Consider the following 19820-nt stretch of genomic DNA (forward strand, 5'->3'; position numbering starts at 1 on the left):
GGAGGGAATTATGGGATTAATGGGATTTTTTTTATAATCATGGAAAATGTTAATAAAAATTTAAAAATTAAAATAAATAAATAAATAAATTTTTTTAAAGTATAAAAAAAATGAGAACTTAGATTTCATAGATGAGTTCAGAGCTGTCCTATTGGGACTGTTATATGTCATCTCACTCTAGGTCCTTTGTTCTTGCCATTGTTCTACATGGGTGTTGAAATTTTGGCTTGACATTTGGGCTGTATATTGTTTAGCATTGAGGTAAGCCATGTACGACAGCAATTGTCTCAGGACATGGAGGCTGGGTGGCCAAGGGACTAACTGGGTGGGGAAGTGGAAAAAGAGAAATTTTCATTTAGGGCCCACTTTTGAACTGTTTTGAATTTTAAGCTTTGTAAATTTATTGCCTATTCAAATTTTTTGAATTAAAACTTTCAAAATAGACTGGAGCTTTACACAGCACTGAGGAAGCATGAAAAAGATGGCTGTGGAACTTTATTGGAGGTACAAAACCAGTTAAAGAACATGATTCAAACATAAAGAGAAATGGTATGCACCAAAGCAGATTTTTTTAAGTTAAGAAAATTTTATGTTAAGAAATACAGCAATAGAACTGGAGGGATGGCTTAGAGGTTAAAGCATTTGCCTGCAAAGCCAAAGGACCAAGGTTCAATTCTCCAGGACTCACATTAGCCAGATGCCCAAGGGGGTGCACGCATATGGAGTTCATTTGCAGTGGCTGGAGGCCCTGGTGAACCCATTCTCTCTCTCTCTCCCTCTTTCTCTGTCAAATAAATAAAATATATTTTAAAAAAGAAAGAAATACAAAGCTGAGCATGGTGGTGCATGCCTTTAATCCCAGAACTCGGGAAGCAGAGGTAGGAGGATCACTGTGAGTTCGAGGCCATCCTGAGACTCCATAGTGAATTCCAGGTCAGCCTGGGCTAGAGTGAGACCCTACCTTGAAAAAAAAAAAAAGAAAAGAAATACAGCAACAGCTTCTAAGCTGGGAAGGGTCCCAGTCAGGTGATCCCTAAAGCAGGCATTTTTTCAATTATTTTAAGATTAAATGCAGCATTATACCACACCCTGTCTCTCTTACCATTCCCAATTTCACTCAGTACCCCATCCAGAGAACAGAATTTGGGAAGTATTCTTTTTTAAATGCCTGTTTGGGACTCAGAATAATCATGTTGTTTTTTTTTTAAACAAAATGCAATTTATTTATAAAATTTCTTACTTAAATCAGAAACCAAAACCAAGAATCCACAAATCAAGAAAGAATTCATACTCCACTAACAATTTAGACAGAGCAATACCCAGGAAAGCTCATGATTATTTGGCTAGAAAGATCCTTCTGGATCCTCAGATAACAAGGACATTTAACCAGAGAGCTCTCTACAGACAGCACAGTGACACTTACGGGCTCAGCTGACTCATGTGCCTGGAGTGCTGCTCCCTGTCTGCCTGTCTCAGATACTCCACTTGATGTCTTTCTTGACTTCTCTTTTCTCCACCTTGGATAGTTTTCTATTTCTCTCCCTCACTGTTGACTTCTTCCTCTTTTTCTCCACTGTCAACAACATTTTCATCTTTCTCTTCTCCACTCACAGCTTAGTTCGCTCCTTCTTTGTCCTGAACATTGGCAGAAACTGCTTTGTTGTAGCCTTCACGGTTCCGGGCTATTTCAATTGCTAAAAATTGAATCCTGGGTGTAAAGATAGTGTTTTCCTCAGTGTAGCCCTGGGAACAATCCAGTCCTAGCAAAGTACCATAGTTGAAGTCTTCTACACCCCTTCAAACTTCAAACAGAATGGCCTCCACTTCTCTTTAGCTGATTCAGAGTCGAGTTCTTCCGGGTCCAATACATCTACCTTGAGGTTCCCAAAATTCTCCCGGAACTCAGAGTAAATTTGGTCATCTACTCTGGTGAGTTTCAGAAACTGTGGATCAACTGATGAAATAAGTTTGTAATAGACTTTAGCATGCTGCATTGCTCGCACAGCCCAAGCCATCTCACTATCAGGATTGTTGCCGTAGGACTCTGCTGGAAGAGAAAGAGCACGGGCCACCGATACCAGCTCCCCAGAAACCGGCTCAGCCATTCTGCTGGCAGCTTCCATGTTGCAGCGAGAATAGCAGAGAAAGTGTGGCTTTAACTTCCCGGAAGTGATTTTTTTTCTTGTGTGTGAGTGAGAGAGAGAGAGAGAGACGAGAGTGAAAGAGAAAGAGAGAGAGAGAGGGAGAGAGAGAGAGAGAGAGAGCAAGCACCACGCAACAGGGCGTTCAGAGAGATAATCATGTTTTTAACATAACAAAAATTTTGTCAGGCGTGGGTGGCATACACCTTTAATCCCAGCACTCAGAAGGCAGAGGTAGGAGGATTGCTGTGAGTTCGAGGCCACCCTGAGACTACATAGTGAGTTACTGGTCAGCCTGAGATAGAGTGAGACCCTACCTTGAAAAATCAAAAATAAAAAAAATTTGTTTAGTCAAAGACTATGTGTAACTTTTCAACCTAAGAAACACACCTTTAATTCACTTTTATGTCCACATTGGCTGGTGGTCAGTATATGGGGAATATTTATTAAGCAATGAAGGAAAACCAGGCAGAGAAAGAGGAAGCCAGCAAGGACCAGAAGAATGAGGCCTTCCTCATTGGTAAAGGTGTTGAAAGGCTGCCCACAAATAGAGACTCAATATAGGCCACTAGCTTTTGGAAGGCTTCTTTAAGGAGCTTGGAAAGAGAAGGGCTGGTGTCCTAGCCATTTTTTCTCCAGCAGATGGACCCAAGCAACGTTCTAAAATGGATAACACAACCTATTTTTCATTCATGACACATTCCTAAGGTTGATCAGTCATATTTCCTGTGTGTGTATCACCACAGTTTCAAAATCCTGATGCTTCAATGGCTCATTTGTCTTGGATGGAGAAGTGGCTCCCTGAGACAGTTGTGTTTTCCTTAGAGATGAGGACAAACATGAGCTGGCAAGCCACCATCTTGATTTTCTTCAGTTTGCTCTTCCACAGGCCTGCACTATCAGCTCTGTGTGAAGAGGAAAATCAATAAAAGTCATCTTCCTCATTGCAGGAGGCCAAGTCATGACTGTTTCTTGGCTCTGAAGCAAGTATCTGTCAGTCAGGGTCAGGGAGGTTTCTGTTGCAATGAACAGGGAAGTATCGTGTACAGTTCAACTGGGAACCTAGGACAGCATTAGGGATGGAGAAGTGGAAGCTCCAGGGAGGCAAAGCTTTGCTTCACGCAACCTTAGGTATCTGGCACATGCCAGAATGTGCATATAACATGTGATACATGTAAGAACTGACACCTCAAACTGAGGGTGAACTGACCTCAGAGAAATGGCAAAGCTCCCAACTTCTGCTCTTCAGGAGACTATAGGGCAAGGAATTCAAGCACTGTAGCCAAGAACACCATTTGGAAATATGTCAAAGCTTCCTTAAGGGCTCTCATGGTCACCACAGGTGTGGAAACTCCATAGGGACTGAGCATCTTCTAGTATCTTGTCCCCCAGGTTGTGTAAGTCCTTTATGATCTGCCCTCATGAGCTCTCCAGTTTCATTTATCCTCTCCATTGATCCACTTAGCTCCAGACACCCAACAACAGTAACAACTTTTATCCAAATGACCCAAATGTGTTTTTGCAGACATTGTTCCCTATGCATGCAACCACTTCCTAGCCTCAAGTCAGTCAGCAACTTCCATGTCTCCTTCAGGAGTTTATTTAAATGCATCATCTCTCAGAAGTCTTCCTTGACCTAATTCTTTTCCATTCCTGTGGTTTCAAATATAGGTCTTGAGCCGGGTGTGGTGGCACATGACTTTAATCCCAGCACTTGGGAGGCAGACATAGGAGGATCACCATGAGTTCGAGGCCACTCTGAGACTACATAGTGAATTCCAGGTCAGCCTGGACTAGAGTGAGACCCTTCCTCAAAAACAAAAACAATATATTTACACACACACACACACACACACACACACACACACACACACACACGTCTTATTCTTACTCATAGGGCCTAGCAATCGACTACAGAAGCATTGCCATTGTGAAAAGTTCAATTCTCAAAGTGAGGGGACTGTACCATGCCATCCATGGCCGTAGGGGGAAGCAGGCAGCTGGGAATGAGGAAACATGTAGAAAAAAAGACTTGTGATTTCTATAGAAAAATCAGGCAAAGCAGGGTAGGCAGGCATAGGAGTAGCTTAATTAAGGAACTGAAGTAAAGAATTTGGGTAGGTTCCAAAGTGTACGGGATCTTTCCCTTTTTGCCTTATATTTGACCATACAGTGATTATTAGAGGAACAGTGACTCAGAATGTAAAAGGAAGTGGCATGGTGTGTGTAATACTGAGACTGGCTAGTGAGCATATGAAAGACACATTTAAAAGAGGTAAATCTTTACAATTCTGGAAATTGGCTGATCCCAGGAAGAGTCACCTTTCCAGGATCAGCAAGGTCCAATATGTCAACATATCAGGATAGTTTTGGATAAAAGAGCCTTGAAAGTAAACACCAGGAATGTCCTTGAGCCCTAATCTGGGTCATTCTTACCTCCTTTCCCCTAAAGGAGTTCTCCACTTCCCTAAAGATCAGAAATGTTAAAAAGGTTTGGCCTTTCCTTATCTCTTCTCCCCTAAAGGAATTCCCCTTTTCTAGAACAGATGAGGTTATAGCCTTCCTGGAGGATTAAGATTTCTGGAAAGATTGCTCCAGTGTGAGAAAATCTGATCCCTTACCTAGAAACCTGGCATCAGGGTACTTTAGCTCAACCCCATTCAGTCCATGAAAGACCTCAGTCCATGTCTTTGTGTGGCCTTTCCTACTTTCAGAATCCCTTTGCGATCTCTTTGGGCAATAGCTCTATATCTTTCCTTATCTTAATCTCTACCTCCACACACTACATACATTTAAAATTTTATCCTCTACTTTATGGGTTTCATTCATGGAAATTCATAAGACAAGATTCCAGAAGGTCACTAATTCAGTGGAAACACTGTGTGACCATGACTGTCTATATCACCTTAGCTCCTGGGCTACTGCCTATCCAAGAGCTGATAAAGGCTTCAACACTCTCAAGGACACCCTAATTTCCTTACCAATATCAGAAACACATGGTAAATACACTGTACCACAGTTAGAAATAGTTAGCTGCTCCCTAGTTCACCCTGGACTAACTCAGAAGGGTTTACCACACTATCTTTTTCCTGCTACCCCTAACTTTGAACAAGGGCCATCCCATTCACTGTTGAGAACAATGACAAGGACATGGAGATCAATTTGACAAGATTCCAGGTCTAGTCTAGGGACCTACTACATTAGACAACATTCCCTGCTGTAGTATGGAGCCTCCTGGTCCACTTATACCCAGCAACAAGGTGTTTTGTCTTACTTTCAGCATTACACAATACCAGTTGTGATGGTTTGATTCAGGTGTCCCCCATAAATTTAGTTTTTCTGAGTTCAGGTTTCCAGCTGATGGAGATTTGAGAACTAACCATCTTCTGGAGGCAGTGCATTGTTGAGATCAGGCTCATGGGTATTATAGCCAGTGTACCCTTGCCAGTGTTTGGCATACTCTCCTGTTCCTATTGTCTACCTGATGTTGGCCAAGAGGTGATGTCCATCCTCTGCTCATGCCATCATTTCCTCCTGCCATCATGGAGCTTCCCTCTGAGTCTGTAAGCCAAAATAAACCCTTTTTCTTCCCCAAAGCTGCTCTTGGTTAGGTGATTTCTGTCAGCAATGCAAACCTGATTGCAACACCAGTCTTTCCCTTTCTCTCTCCCTTGAACCCACTTACCATTCCAAAGGATTCTTCTTAAATCTGAAAGCCAGATGGACAGCAAAAACAAGGTTCTGCTGTCCTCATGTTCTTGATCTATTTCTGAAAATCTAAAATAAGCTAACAAATACAAGATCAGAAAGTACACTTTTAATCAATTGCTCCAAAAGATAAAACTACAGAATTACATGTCAAGCGACCTCATGACATGTCTGGCAGTATTTCTGTGTGAAACTTTCTTGTCAGCTTAATTCAAATTAGTAGGAGCCTCATAAAAGTGTTTTGGCTGGTCCACAGCTGGAAGAGGTTCTTCAGAATGCTGCCAAATATATAAGAATATGTAAAAAAGTAAGGAGGGAAATTGAGATTTTTTTTTTTTTGGGCCTAACATTTTTTAATGAATGAAAAGAGACAAATGAAAGCCCAGATTTAATTTAAACTTTTCCCATATTTTTTCCTACCTCATAATTTTTATGTTTCTGATTAAATACTATTATAATTACTTAAACAAGAAAAAGGAAGGAGCTGTATTTTTTATTTTAAATAGGAAAAGAAACCTATTGAAATTTTTTCTTCTTCCATACTCTGAATTCAAATAGTGACAGTGGCCTGTTTTGGTGGCAGATTTTTCTTAAACACAACATCTTATTTCTTCCTTTAAGTCTTGCCTCCGTGATATAACACACTCACTTATACAAGTGGAGAATCCACTATCCAGTTCTGGCAGAAGTGCTTCGCCCACAGTTAATATTGTTCTCAGCATCTCTGAGTGTTGCAGTGAAGCTTCATCCCATTAGTAACTCAAGCACAAATTTATCGTAATAAACTTGGAATTGCCTGATCTGGTCTCATGAGTATTGAATCATGTCAGGTCTCCTTGCCAAACACACATATCATGTAGAAGGGGAAATGCCACAGAATGAATCTTAAGAGTGATAGAGTATTGTAGTCAACTTCACATTGCTGTCATAAAACACCCAACCAAAAGCAGCTTGTGGGAGGAAAGGGTTTATATTGGCTTTCAGACTTGAGGAGAAGCTCCATGATGGCAGGGGAAATGATGGTATGAGCAGAGGTCATCACCTCTTGGCCAATATTAGATAGACAACAGTTACAGGAGAATGTGCCAAACACTGGCCATAGGAAGCTGGCTATAACATCCATAAACCCACCCCAACAATACACCATATCCAGGAAGCTCCAATTCCCAAATTGCCACCAGCTGGGAACCCAGCATTTAGGACACAGAAGTTTATGAGGGACACCCGAATCAAACCACCACACAGAGAATGTCTTAATCCCATGCATCTTCTACTCCTCACATAAATGGTCCTTGCTTTGTGTACCATCTCCTGAACTTGGCTTGCATATTTCCAGGTATGAACTGTCCTCATACTGGTTCCACATGTCCAGTCAGCTAGGTGCCTCTTCTCTCCACTTAACTGATTTTCATTTCTAATGGAGGAGCTTAAATGTCACATCTTCCAGGAAACCCTTTGTAAAGGGCTACCTACTCTAAAACAAGCTCTCCTCCAAACTCCATTGAAACCTCTGTGATACTTTATTTTGCCTTGTTTTATTTAATGATTTTGTCTTTCCAAGCAGATTATAAATCCACCTGGGGTGATTTGAACTCTTATGTGGAACTCTCATAGGATCCAACCAATCACCATAAAACCAACCTTAGAACATGTATTAAAGAGAGGCTGAGGGTGTGGGGAGATGGCTCAGCAAATAAAGCACTTGCTGTTGAACTCTGAGTACCTGAGTTTAGGTTCCCTAGATGCCATGTAGAACTAGAAACTGTGCCAGGCTTCTATATCCCAGCATGACCACGGCTAGATGGGAAGTGGAGAATTTCCAAGCAGATCTCATACCAGCTAGCCCAGCCTAGCCAACAGAGTAGTAAACAATGAAAAATCCTATCTCAAACAATGTGGAAGGTGAGGATCAACACTGAAAAGTTGTCCCTGGCCTCCATGCATGTTCAGTAGCACACGCATGTACAACCTCCAACAAACACACACACCCATTAAAATCACACAAAAACAAAAAGAAGCTAGGGCTAGGTATAGTGGCACACAATGATAGTCCTGATACTTGCATGGCTGAGCCAGGAAGATTGTGAGTTCAAGGCCAGCATGGACTACATAGTGAATCCTAGGCCATGGCATTGGGTACATAGCAAGATCCTAGCTCAAAAAGCCAAAATAAATAAACAAAAGACTGGAGGGATACATATAATTAATATAGAGGAACACAGCTGCTAATAAAATAAATTAGAAGAAAATAACACTTTTTGGAACCTAGAAGAAAATATAGAGGGCAAAAGACTTAAAGAAACCATGATAAATATTGTGTGAATGTGTGTGTATATGTATATATGTGTATGTGTGTGTACATGTATGTGTGTATGTGTGCACACAAAAACCCAGTTAGAATACTGATTGTCCTACTTCAACAGCAATGACAAAACATACCAGGGAAAACAATCCTTTGCCACCATACCACTGCCATTCCTTCTTGGGCACTGACTCAAGCTATTAATCACCAGTTGTCTGAATTGAAACCAATAAGTTCAATGAATCGAGTATCTGACAAAGACAGAAAGCTGCAGTATTCAGACCTAATTGTGAAGCAGTGTGCTGAACCCTTGTGAGGAGGCTTGGCATGGGATCGCCAGAAAAAAACACAGACCAAATGTAGAGCAAATTTACCAAGCTCAAAAGTTCCAGATGGTTGTGGAAGGTAGGGAACATGGAAAGTCCATCAAATACCTTGACTATCAGCCCATGATTGAGCGGCTTTTGCAATAAAAGGTATACAGTTGTCATACCAAGTGGTCCAGAAGACCAAACATGTGACATCAATTAGCTTCCAGGGCCTCAGTGGCATGGCAGGCATCAGCTGATCTGGACGGAACAGTACCACTGTAACCTGAGGAGGTGTCAACAGCACTGACGCACAACCAATAGCTCTGAGCGGGGAGCAAAGGTCTGAAGAAATCAATCTGCCAGGAACTGAGGGGAACAACACCCTCACCACAAGGCAATCAGGACAACTTTTGGCAAGAGAGTCACAAATCTAGTACCAAATGGTAACCTCTGTGTCAGAAACAGAAATTCTTTATTTGTGCCCTGTTTGTAACAGTGGATTCACTGCAGTGTCCAATGCATTGATGCCCAGGCAGCAATGAAAACAATCTGGGAGGAGCAGGCTGACTTTCACCAGTCTCTTCAGAGAACGACCCCTTGCAGTAAGTGTCGATCTGAATAACCAAATAGTTCTGTCAGCAGCCATATCTGTTCCCACTGTGCAAAGTCCTAAGTGTGATCTTTAATCTGCCAGGGTAGTTTTTCAAACAACAGATCAAATTATACATTCTAGAAACAGCCTAACAGTCAGTACAAACATGACTAAGATCACCAAGAAAGGCACTGGCCAGAACAATTCGAACAGTCTTGAAGTCTGCCCACTGACCAAACCAACCACATCCATTTTAAGTTATGTGTCTCTAGCATCATAGGATTGAACACCATGGCATACTATTAAAACACCACCAGTTTCAGCTTAACCAATCTAGCAGTTACAGAGGAAACAGGCATTTAAAGGAATCTCCTGAGTACCATCTACACGTACTGTCCACATGTACCATGAAAACCCAAAAAGTAATGAGTTGAGAATGCTATTGAGGACCTTCTTTCAGGCAGTGGAGTTGGGTAAACACCAAAGAGAGAGCTGCCATTGTGTTGAAATCGGGTCTCATGAGGGCTAACCCTGCTACCTTCTGGGATACGTCAGTTTTGTTTTACAAGGTAGGTTTATTGGGTCTGTTCCAATTTGTCTGTATGGTCCATTCCAAAATGGACCTACTAGGCTAGATGTTTCAATTGCTTAATTTTGTTGTTTTCTTTTGGCATGTGTGTATGTGGTATCTGCATTATGTGGGCATACTTGTGTGTACAAGTGTGTGCAAAGCAGAAGCCAACATTGGGCAGGGGTGGGAGGGTCTTCCTCAGTTGATCTCCACCTTATTGATGCAAGGTTTCTCACTTTACCTAAAGTTCCCTAATTCTTTCACCAATTCAGCTAGACTGGCTGACCAGTTTTAATGAGTGTATAAACAGGTATCATTCAGAAAGGGTGCTTGTGGCCATGATGAGGAATCTCTGTACAAAACTCCAAGGGCACGTCAGGCTGGAGGCTGTCTCCCTCTACCTTTACCAGTCATCATCAGTAACGGGAGATTGGGTAGCTCAAAGGGAACAGCAGTGGCCTCTGACATACTATCATCTATCTAAATGGGATTCCTTCTCATTGAGAGATCCCCTCTAACAGTTATGGTCAGGAAAGTTTAAGCATAGAAAACACATCGATTCCTGCTACACAGATGGAGTAGGAACAATAGTATTTAAAGGGTCATACCTCACAGGACTAGGTAAGACAGTGTGTGGACACCTGCACCCAATATACCCATAGAAGCCTAAGTGCCCTTTCCTCCCCAAGGTTCCCTAGCATGCTCACATGGGTACATGGGGCCTTTGGTATATATGGCTTCCTTTGGGACAAGTAAATGTTGGCCCCATCTCTAATATTCCTTTTAAACAAACTGAGATCAGGAGAAAGAGAAATGAAGGACATGGGATAGGGGCCTCTATGACTACGTGTAAGGCTTTATCCCTACTTTCAGTTTTGAGTAATATGGTAACTGTTTCTAACTCAAAAAGGAAGAGAAAAGAAGAGAAGGAAGGAGAGAAGGGAGGGAAGAGAAAGGGAGGGAATTTCAATGATTTTGTTCCACCCAAAGCAAAAGCATCTGGACCCTATTTTAGTTTTGGGGACCCCTCGGTCTTTAGGGATTCATTTTATTCAGCAGAATCTACCCCAATGCCAAGAAGTATGTCTCCTAAGTCCTTACCTTTCATGACAGAAAAAGCAGTCTCCTAAGACTAAGAGCGGTCTCCTAAGGTTCAATTCTTTGTGTGAGTTTCTCATTCTCTATTAGGCCCCCTTCACCAGCATTGTGAACTCAGTGAAGAACAGTAATAGCCCAAACACCAGTCAATGCCTCACCTATGCCTTCTCAAACTTTGTTTCAGGAATTTCTCCCTGAGATGCCAAAGCTTCCTGATGGCAAGATTCCACTAGGAAGACAAAGAAAAACTAACCTTGGAATGGTTCTAAGGCTGGCATGATTGGCAGCCCGGAGAAGCTAAGTCATTCAGAGCCCAGCTCTTGCCACTCTTCAAGTCTTGTGTACCCTGTCACTCTAGCTCTTAAGCAAAGATTGCCAGAGTTCTAACAATTCACCCAATTTTTTGCCAATTAGTGTGTGTGTGTGTGTGTGTGTGTGTGTGTGTGTGTGTGTGTGGCATATGAGTGTATAGTATATGCACATGCATGTGCAGATGTGCATGCCCCTTGTGCAGCCACCAGAGAAAGACATGAGGTTTCCTCTCTCTCTCCCACCTGATTTACCTGAGAGTTTCTCACTGACCCTGGAGTTCCTCCTGCTTTGGTTCAACTGGCAACCCTCCTACCTCTAACACCCTTAGCGGGGGGAGGGTAACAGACACCCATGGCCATGCCTAGCTTGTACATGTATGCTGGCATCACTCATCTTCCTGCTTGCAAACCAAGTGCTCTTACCCACTGAGCCATCTCCCCAGCCCCATTGGCTTTTTGCACTTATTGCATGTATCTACAAGACTGCTGTCTAAGAGTTGGTGGGTGGTCATCCCACTCAGGATGTATTTTATTATTGTTTCAGTGGAATGAGCCTGGAGCTGAAGAGAATATTTTTGAAGAAACTTGCAAGACCAATCACACCATACCCAATAACAAAGAATGCTCAGCAGAAACCTAGGGACCACCTGGGTCCTGAATCTCTGAGCCTGCTTCTGGATAACTGGCCTACATCTACCACCCCAACTCCTCATCAACAGGCAATATAGACAAGGATCATATATCATCAACTTAAGCCTACAATCTTGCTAGTAATTTCCATGGACCTCTTTCAAATCCTGTTAATGTACCAGTAATCCATGTCTTTGTCAGCATCCTGCCCTCATTACCCAAACTGTTAAGAACCATAAAGGGGTCTAGAATAATAGCCCATTCAATAAAGTGTTTGTCAACCAAGCATGAAGACTGGAAATGTGTGCCCATAATCCCAGCACTGGGGAGCCAGTTGGGAACCTCAGGGCTGGATAGCTAGCTGAAGTGAGCTCTGGGTTCAGTGAGTTTCCAAATGCAAGGTGGAGAGATGTGCACCTGCGCGCACACACATGTGCATTCACACACATACAAACATGCATGCATACACATGTGCACACACACACACACAAACACTAATCATAAATGATTTGAGTTTGCTTTTTTGCAAGCTATTAAGTAAGCATGCCAACTTCACAGACACTGGCAGAAGCTATGACTCCTAAGTAACATAAAATTTTATAAGTCATGACAGCATCATAACCAGTATATTTTAGTCAGTTCTTTCTGGTACTCAAGACCTAGGGAGAACCAAAGGGGTACTTGTGCATGCAATGGGTTGCATTATAAGGAGAACCTGCCTTCTACCAGGGGCAGTAAGTATGCCTTTTACTCTGGAGAAGACATTATTTTCCAAGGCTGTAGAAAAACATGACCCGTGTTCTAGGAGCTGGAAGAAGAGCTTTGGAGTAGACTCTTCCCAATACCTAGCTCTGTATAGACACCTTGGATAAGACAGTCCTGGACATAGGTAGTGTAATATCTGGCTTAAAAAGATATATATATTGCAGAATATCTGTGGAGAATTACTTCATAGGTAAACATTGCAAAAACAAACACCATTTACCACCCTCAACTTGTTTATACTGAAACCACTCAGATTCGTGGTAAAATATGACAGTCCATGATTTATAGTTTTGATTTTGAGACAGAGTCTACAAAACTAGGTTGGCCTCAAACTCATGATCCTCTTGCTTCAGCCTCCCTAATGCTAGGCTTACAGGTGTATGCAGCCATACTGAGTTCCAATCCATGACACATGTACATATATTAAGGAACTTACCAAATTTTAGAGTTTACCAAGTCTAGCTTTGACCAACTTCATCACCATCTGAAGTATCATTTACATTTGAACATTTCTTTTCTCCTCAGCCACATATATATAATTTATTTGAAAGAGGAGAAAGGCAGAGAGGTTATCTTTTCTTTTGAGGCAGACTTGTTTTTAAAGCTTATTTGTTTCTTAGAGATATAGGCAGAAAGAGAGAGAGAGAGAGAGAGAGAGAGAGAGAGAGAGAGAGAGAGAGAGAGAGAGAGAATGGGCATTTCAGGGCCTTCAGCTGCTGCAAACAAACTCCAGAATCATGTGCCATCTTGTGCATCTGCTTACGTGGGTCCTGGGGAATTGAACCTGGGTCTTTTGGCTTTTCAAGCAAGCACCTTAACTGCTAAGCCATCCCTCCAGCCAGCCTTTTTCATTCAATTTGCCTTAACGTCATACATAAGGCCAGCTAATCTTCACTGATGGATCTTAGACAAAACAAGAGTTCTTCTGATAAAGTTTCAGGAGAGTCAAGGAAGTGTGATTAAAAGGGAGATTCTAAAGTCATAGATTAAAATGTTAGAGCAGATTTCTTTCTAGACAGTTCAAGTTGGCGTAAGTACAACATGATTAGCTTAGAAAGAACTTTCAAATTCTACAAAAATAGACTAAGCAATCCTAATATCGCAAGAAATAGAATTAGCAGTTATGTAAGGGAAGCTGGCTTGTCCTAACATTCATCTATTAAGTCCCACTTCATTCTATGACCCAGGCTTCTTAAGAGACTGCCTTAACAATTAAAACCTCCATCCTCCTAAGAGCGTGCCTACAATGGTTTATGAAGAAAGGCATTAAGAGCCAAATTCCAGGTTGGCCTCAATTATGTCCAAATGTCAATGTGCTTTTCCCACACTGTGCAACATATGAACATCCTGAGGCAAGCCTTTTTTAAGGGAATAGGGTCAGGTTCCCTAGGAAGTTTGTGTTCACCCAAAGGATAGACAGGAATGTGCTGTTTCTCTGATTCTCTGGCTAGATAGAATCAGAGATATGTTTATCATTCCATTATAATTCTTTACACTCTGGACCTTATGTCCGCAAACCACTCTTCTCTAGCGAAGATTTCAATGTTTTAAGAAAGTACAAACACCATCGGTCTTGTGTTATTGTGTCCATGTGTATGTTCTGGATTAAGGCACTTTTTTTTGTTTGGATTACAAACCACATTACTAGATAAATATCTGAGAAAAATGGGAGTGGGTGAATTGGAAATGAAAGTAAACTTCACTTATTCTATGAATACAATCTTTCTAAGAAAAAAATTACTGCAAGTGTCTAGTTCTCTAAGTAACTTTGTCATGGAGAAAATCATATTTTTGCAAAAAAAAATAAGCAGGGGAAGGCTTTTATTTTGGTCTAATTTATTCTCTTTTGATCAAACAAGTCAACAACGAGGCCATCAATTTCCTTAGCAACACCCACCTCCATTTCTACCCGTACCCTCCACTGTTTGATTTATTCATATGCGGTTTTCTCTGCAAAGTTTATGTAATCTTTTAACTTATAAGAACTATTAAGATCAGGTCAGTTACATTGTGCTTTGTCAAGGGAAATGTATTAAAATGGTACAGAAACAGCTGGGTGTGGTGGTGCATGCCTTTAATCCCAGTACTTGAGAGCAGAGGTAGGAGGATCGCCAAGAGTTCGAGGCCACCCTGAGACTACAGAGTGAATTCCAGGTCAGCCTGAGCTACAGTGAGACCCTAACTCAGAAAACCAAAACAACAAGAAGAAAGGTACCAAAAGATTGCTTCCTAAAAAGGTCACATCTTACTTTAAATAAAGAAACATGACTGCCATCTTAGTTACCATCTTGTTGCTGGGATACAACGCTAAACCAAAGCATCTGATGGGAGGAAAGGACTTATTTTGGCTTATGGTCTCAAGGGGAAGCTTCAAGGTGGAGGAAAGCATGGTATGAGCAGAGGCTGGACATCCATTGTATTCTGCCACAGCAGGTGAAAATAGCAGAAGAGTGACCCAAACTCTGCCAAGGAGGAGTTGGCTATAACACCCTTAGGCCCAACCCAAAAATACAAGTTCTCCAGCAAGGCTCTACCTCCCATATTGCCATCTGCTGGAGACAAAACATTGGGAACCCACGAGTTTATGGGGTAGGGGCATCTGATTCAAGCCACCACAATAACTTATTTCATACTTCTTTCAATAAGCAATACTTGATAATATTTCCAGTATAACTGTCAGAGATTCATCTAACACCAAACAAAGGTGTTTTGTTCAAGAGACAGTTTGCTTACATGGACATTTAGATAATAACGATGTTAAAAAGAAAGTCAAACCTCCACTTCGTTAATGTACATTGAGTATAAAACATACTACTTCAAAATTTGTTTCCACACCTCAAAATGTTCATTTTCTATCTAATCACATGAACATACTCAATGTAGTACACCTTTGATATTAAATCACATTTTACTTTCCTCTACCAAATTTGACCTAAGTTTTTTTAGTTTGAATTTATCATTTTTTCTTAAATATGTAAGGAATCGTAGTATCTAAAGGAGTTTTCTTAGGGAAATAGTGGCCACAGAGTTACCTCCCAGAGTTTACAGTTTGAAATGTTTTATTGCTTAATATTTAAGAGTTAGTCAGAAGGAAGTTGGTGGTAAGCTGGCTCACTCTGGGCAGGAAGTGGATGAGAAAATTTTACCAAATTTGAAACTTTTTTTTTTAATCTGCTGTCCACTTTGGCTACACATACCTAAGACCACCTACTCCACCATTTCCTTGCAGCTATCACAGCAAAACCAAGTGCTCACCAGAATAGACAGGAAGGAGGCACTTCTGAAAAACTACCACCAAGGTAACGGATTTTATAGCTATTTAATATCTGCCAGAAGCAAAATTATAGATTTTGTCATGTTATAAACATTATATGGGCCAGCCCACAGACCACCTAGGGTTCCCTTCCAGAATATACTGGAAATTCAAACTTCAGGATGAGGTGCATGCTGGCATCCTGTTCAATGCTATGCCGGCTGTATGTACATGAGGAACACAGAGGCCACATATCAAACTAACACATCCCTGTAACTTGTGCAGAAAACAGTAAGATCTGATGCCAGAAAATAAAGTCATTCTTTCTACAATAAAGGGCTTAGGACCTATTCTCTAAAATCAAAATCAGTTGAAATTATCAGGTTTCATTTATGAGTTTAACTTTGGAACACCACCATAAATTTATACTGAATTTAGTGAAATTGCACCTACTAATAAGTATAAAAATCCGCTTCAAATTAAGAAACTTAAAAGTTCAGGAGACCTAAATTAATAGTAATAAAAATAATTTGAAATTTTACTGTTGGATAATTTTTAAGCATAAAGTGACTAAAATTAATGTTGCAAATTTCCAGAACAATTTATTTGGATTAAGTTGTGTGACAATCCAAAAGAGAGGGCTGAACTAAAAATCTCATGTTCCAACTGAGTCAGCTACAAAGTTTCAGACTCACCCCTCATATAACCTCAAAAAATTTTAAATAAGATGGCGTATAACAGAAATATTGAAAATAAATCATCCCTGAATACTTTTAGATTTTCCCCAGTGTGCCACAAATCACATCCAGAAACCCAAACAAAACAATCACTGAAATGTTTTTGATCTGCTGCTGAAATCCAGAGCTCAAGACAAGACAAGGAAAATGAAGCAGAGAGCTTGACCCCTCTCTGCTTGGTCAGTACTGGTCTATGGAGCTCTGGAGTCATGTAATATCGTGAGTTCATAAAAGTCAAGAGTCACACTGAAATAATGAAAATAAAGTAAATAAAAATAGGCTCTGGTTAAAGAGAGGATCCATTTACTGCCACCCTGCTGAGGTACATTTGACCACCAAAGGCAAAAGGCTATTAGCATCCAGAATGAATGGGTATAGTGGTTTTTCAAAGAAGGTATTTCCATGGTGGATACAGTGTAGACTCAGCAACGTTTCTCCTTCAAGAAAAACAGAGCTTCTATTTCAAAGAGTACTGATTAGGCATAATACCATTAGGGGGCCATCTAGGATTGAGTTGTTGTTACTGTGTTCAACTATCAGTTACTTTCTAAACCAAAACTTGAGGGCAGTTAACTTGACCAACAGTCAGGACTTAGGAATGTAAGAGTAAATCCAAAGCATAGACTAGCTACAGATGTGCACAAGGCCTAAGAGGTCTGGAGTCTGCAGGTGGTCAGGCCCCAGCCTTCCTTTGCACCAGTAACACTACTGCTGACATTCCTCTCTAAAATTTGGCGATCAAAATACATCGGTCCTCATATCTCCCCCAATAAAAAGCACAGAATACAACATAATTTAAAAGATTCTAACATAGTTTATTAGTGACAATGTAAGCCAATGGCAACTTAGCCAAACTAAAACTTATCAAATGAATAAAATTCTTTTTTTATTTAAATTTTTTGTTTTTTGAGGTAGGGTCTTGCTCAAGCCCAGGCTGACCTTAACCATTAATTGCCTACTAGATATATGACAGATATGGTTAAAGTCAACAATTTTTTTGTAGATTGTAAAAAATATACAAGTTAGGTCACGTAACATTAATACTCAAAAATACATAATGTTAATCAAAGGGCCTTTTAACAACTACAACAGAACAATGTATAAAACAAAGCTGCTCAATTTGCTTTAAAGCACTTGCTTTTTATACAAAAAACTTAAAACAGCCTGTTTTCAGAATCACACAAGAAAGTTCACATCTAGATGTCTTTTCTATCAAATGTTTAATCTTTATTATCAAAATCTTCATTTTTCATTCCTGGTTGGATTTTTCTTCCTTGGCAATTCTTTTTGTTACACCGCTAAAATATTTCTCACGGAAGGAATTATGACCTTGGTATGGCAGAAAGCAATCATTTAGCAGGTGTGAATACTGGTCCCGGTTCTGGATGGTAGAAACACACAGAACATAAAAACAGGTAAGTTACTTATTTAGCCTGCAGCCATCACAGTCACACTCTGGGGGTCCCATGCTCTGCTTTACAGCTTGAAGTTACTCTGCCTCATGCTTGGATCCTCAACGTGCTTTACCTCACCTCATTAGATCCACACAGTTCTCTACACAGAGGACAGACACTGTTAGTACTCACAGAAGGCAAAGAGAAATGTCCCAGAAAGAATGGGCAGAACCCAACTTTCTTCTGAGTACACACTAAAACCATTCAGGGCTACTAATGCTAAGAATGATTAAGTTAAGAAGTTTCTACTCAAGAGAAATATGTGTACCAAAAAAAAAAAATTGTTGTATTTTTGTAATATCATACACAACTTCAGTAATGTCACATAAAAGCTCAAAGCTATAACCATATCCCATTAATGCAATAAATGACTCTGACAGTGCATGAAGCTATTGGGTGGACAGAAATCTCCCCACTTTTAGACTTCATAGACAACTAAGAAACAGTAGTTAGACTGGAGACTTATTGGGCACTGGAAGGTCATCCTGCTTAGAATGTCCAACATATTTTTGGCTTAGAAAACTGAGGGAGGAAGACAGGCAGGAAACCCTGAAACATCAGCTTCTCATCCAACTTCACAACCATTGCAAATTATAGAAAGTAAAATACTTAGAAATATCATATCCTATGTAGTTTTTATTTGACCCAGAGAGAGAGAGAGAGAAAGAGAGGGAGAGAGGAAAACAGAGAGAGAATGGGTGTGCCAAGGCCTCTAACCACTGCAAACCAAATCCAGATGCACGTGCCACCTTGTACATCTGGTTATGTGGGACCTGGAGAATGGAACCTGAAAGCTTTGCAGGCAAGTGCCTCAGTAGCTAAGCCATCTCTCCAGTCCATCCTACATACTTCTGAAAACTCATATTCAATTACACATGGATTAATGTGATTTTTTAAAACAAAATAGGTATCAGGCTGGACAGATAGCTCGGCACCTAAGGTACTCGCCTGCAAAGCCAAAGGACCCAGATTCAATCCTCCAGGACCCACATAAACCAGATACACAAGGAGGTAGACATGTCTGTAGTTTATTTGTAGTGGGCAAAGGCCCTGACATGCTCATTCTCTATCTGCCTCTCTCAAATAAATAAATAAGTAAATAAATCAAATAAATAATAGGTGTGAAGACTTAGCCAAAATATCTACTGCCTAATCTTAATTTTGGTCTCAAAATGGTAGCTAAATGTATCTGGAATACAACAGTCCTCAAAATACTTTTGTATGTTTTGTTTACTTCTATGTAAGAGTATCTTCCACCTTTTTATTATATTAACATTAATACTCAGGTTTGGCCAACACAAGTGCTCATTTATTTATTCAGAAGCTACTATGTAACACATTTGTTACACTCATAAAATTATTAAAAATTACTGCTGGGACACTGCACAATGTTGGAGCCCCTACCTAATACGTGAGGCCCTGGGTTAGTCTCAGCACCACAAAAAAACAGAAACAAAACAAGAAATTCTGTACCGGAGAGATATAGTTGAGTGGCTGAATATTTGATTATCTGTCTAGTATTTGTAAGGCTCTGGCTTGAATCCCTAGCACTAGGGACATCAAAAATAAATAGGTGACTGCTTACCTTTTATGATACTATGTTACAGTTCCAATTCTTACATGTACATGAAAACATACCAATGATTTTCTGGGTTACATACAATATCTAATTTGGTTATCAACTAAAGAATAACAAGTTTGCTTCATTCACTCATAATAGCTAGGATATGGAACCAACCTAGATGCCCTAGATGATGAATGGATAATGAAAATGTGACATATTTATATAATGGAGTTTTATTTAGCTGTAAAGAAAAATGAAATTATGAAGTTTTCAGGGAAATAGGTAGATCTGGAAAAGATTATACTAGGTGAAGTAAACCAGGCTCAGAAAATCAAATGCTGCATGTTCTCTCTCTGATGTGGATCTTAGCTACAAATATTTAG

At 40.4% G+C, this 19820-nt stretch overlaps 1 protein-coding gene and 1 pseudogene across 3 annotated transcripts in view; both read right to left on the reverse strand.

Moving 5' to 3' along the window:
* The window catches only part of Trmt11 (tRNA methyltransferase 11 homolog), a 116621-nt gene that overhangs the window by 37750 nt on the left and 59051 nt on the right, over positions 1-19820 (reverse strand). The window contains exon 13 of one of the 3 annotated variants that reach the window (XM_004673307.3): positions 17214-17800. The exons of the other annotated variants lie outside the window; for them this stretch is intronic. Coding sequence (XP_004673364.2) covers positions 17669-17800 — 132 coding nt within the window. The 3' untranslated portion in view covers positions 17214-17668. Of the gene's footprint in view, positions 1-17213; positions 17801-19820 lie in introns of those variants that run through there. 3 annotated transcript variants of the gene reach the window in all.
* On the reverse strand, positions 1431-2201 carry LOC123463607 (annotated as a pseudogene).

This window comes from Jaculus jaculus, chromosome 9 (assembly GCF_020740685.1).
Source record: "Jaculus jaculus isolate mJacJac1 chromosome 9, mJacJac1.mat.Y.cur, whole genome shotgun sequence".
In the NCBI taxonomy this organism is placed as follows: Eukaryota; Metazoa; Chordata; class Mammalia; order Rodentia; family Dipodidae; genus Jaculus; species Jaculus jaculus.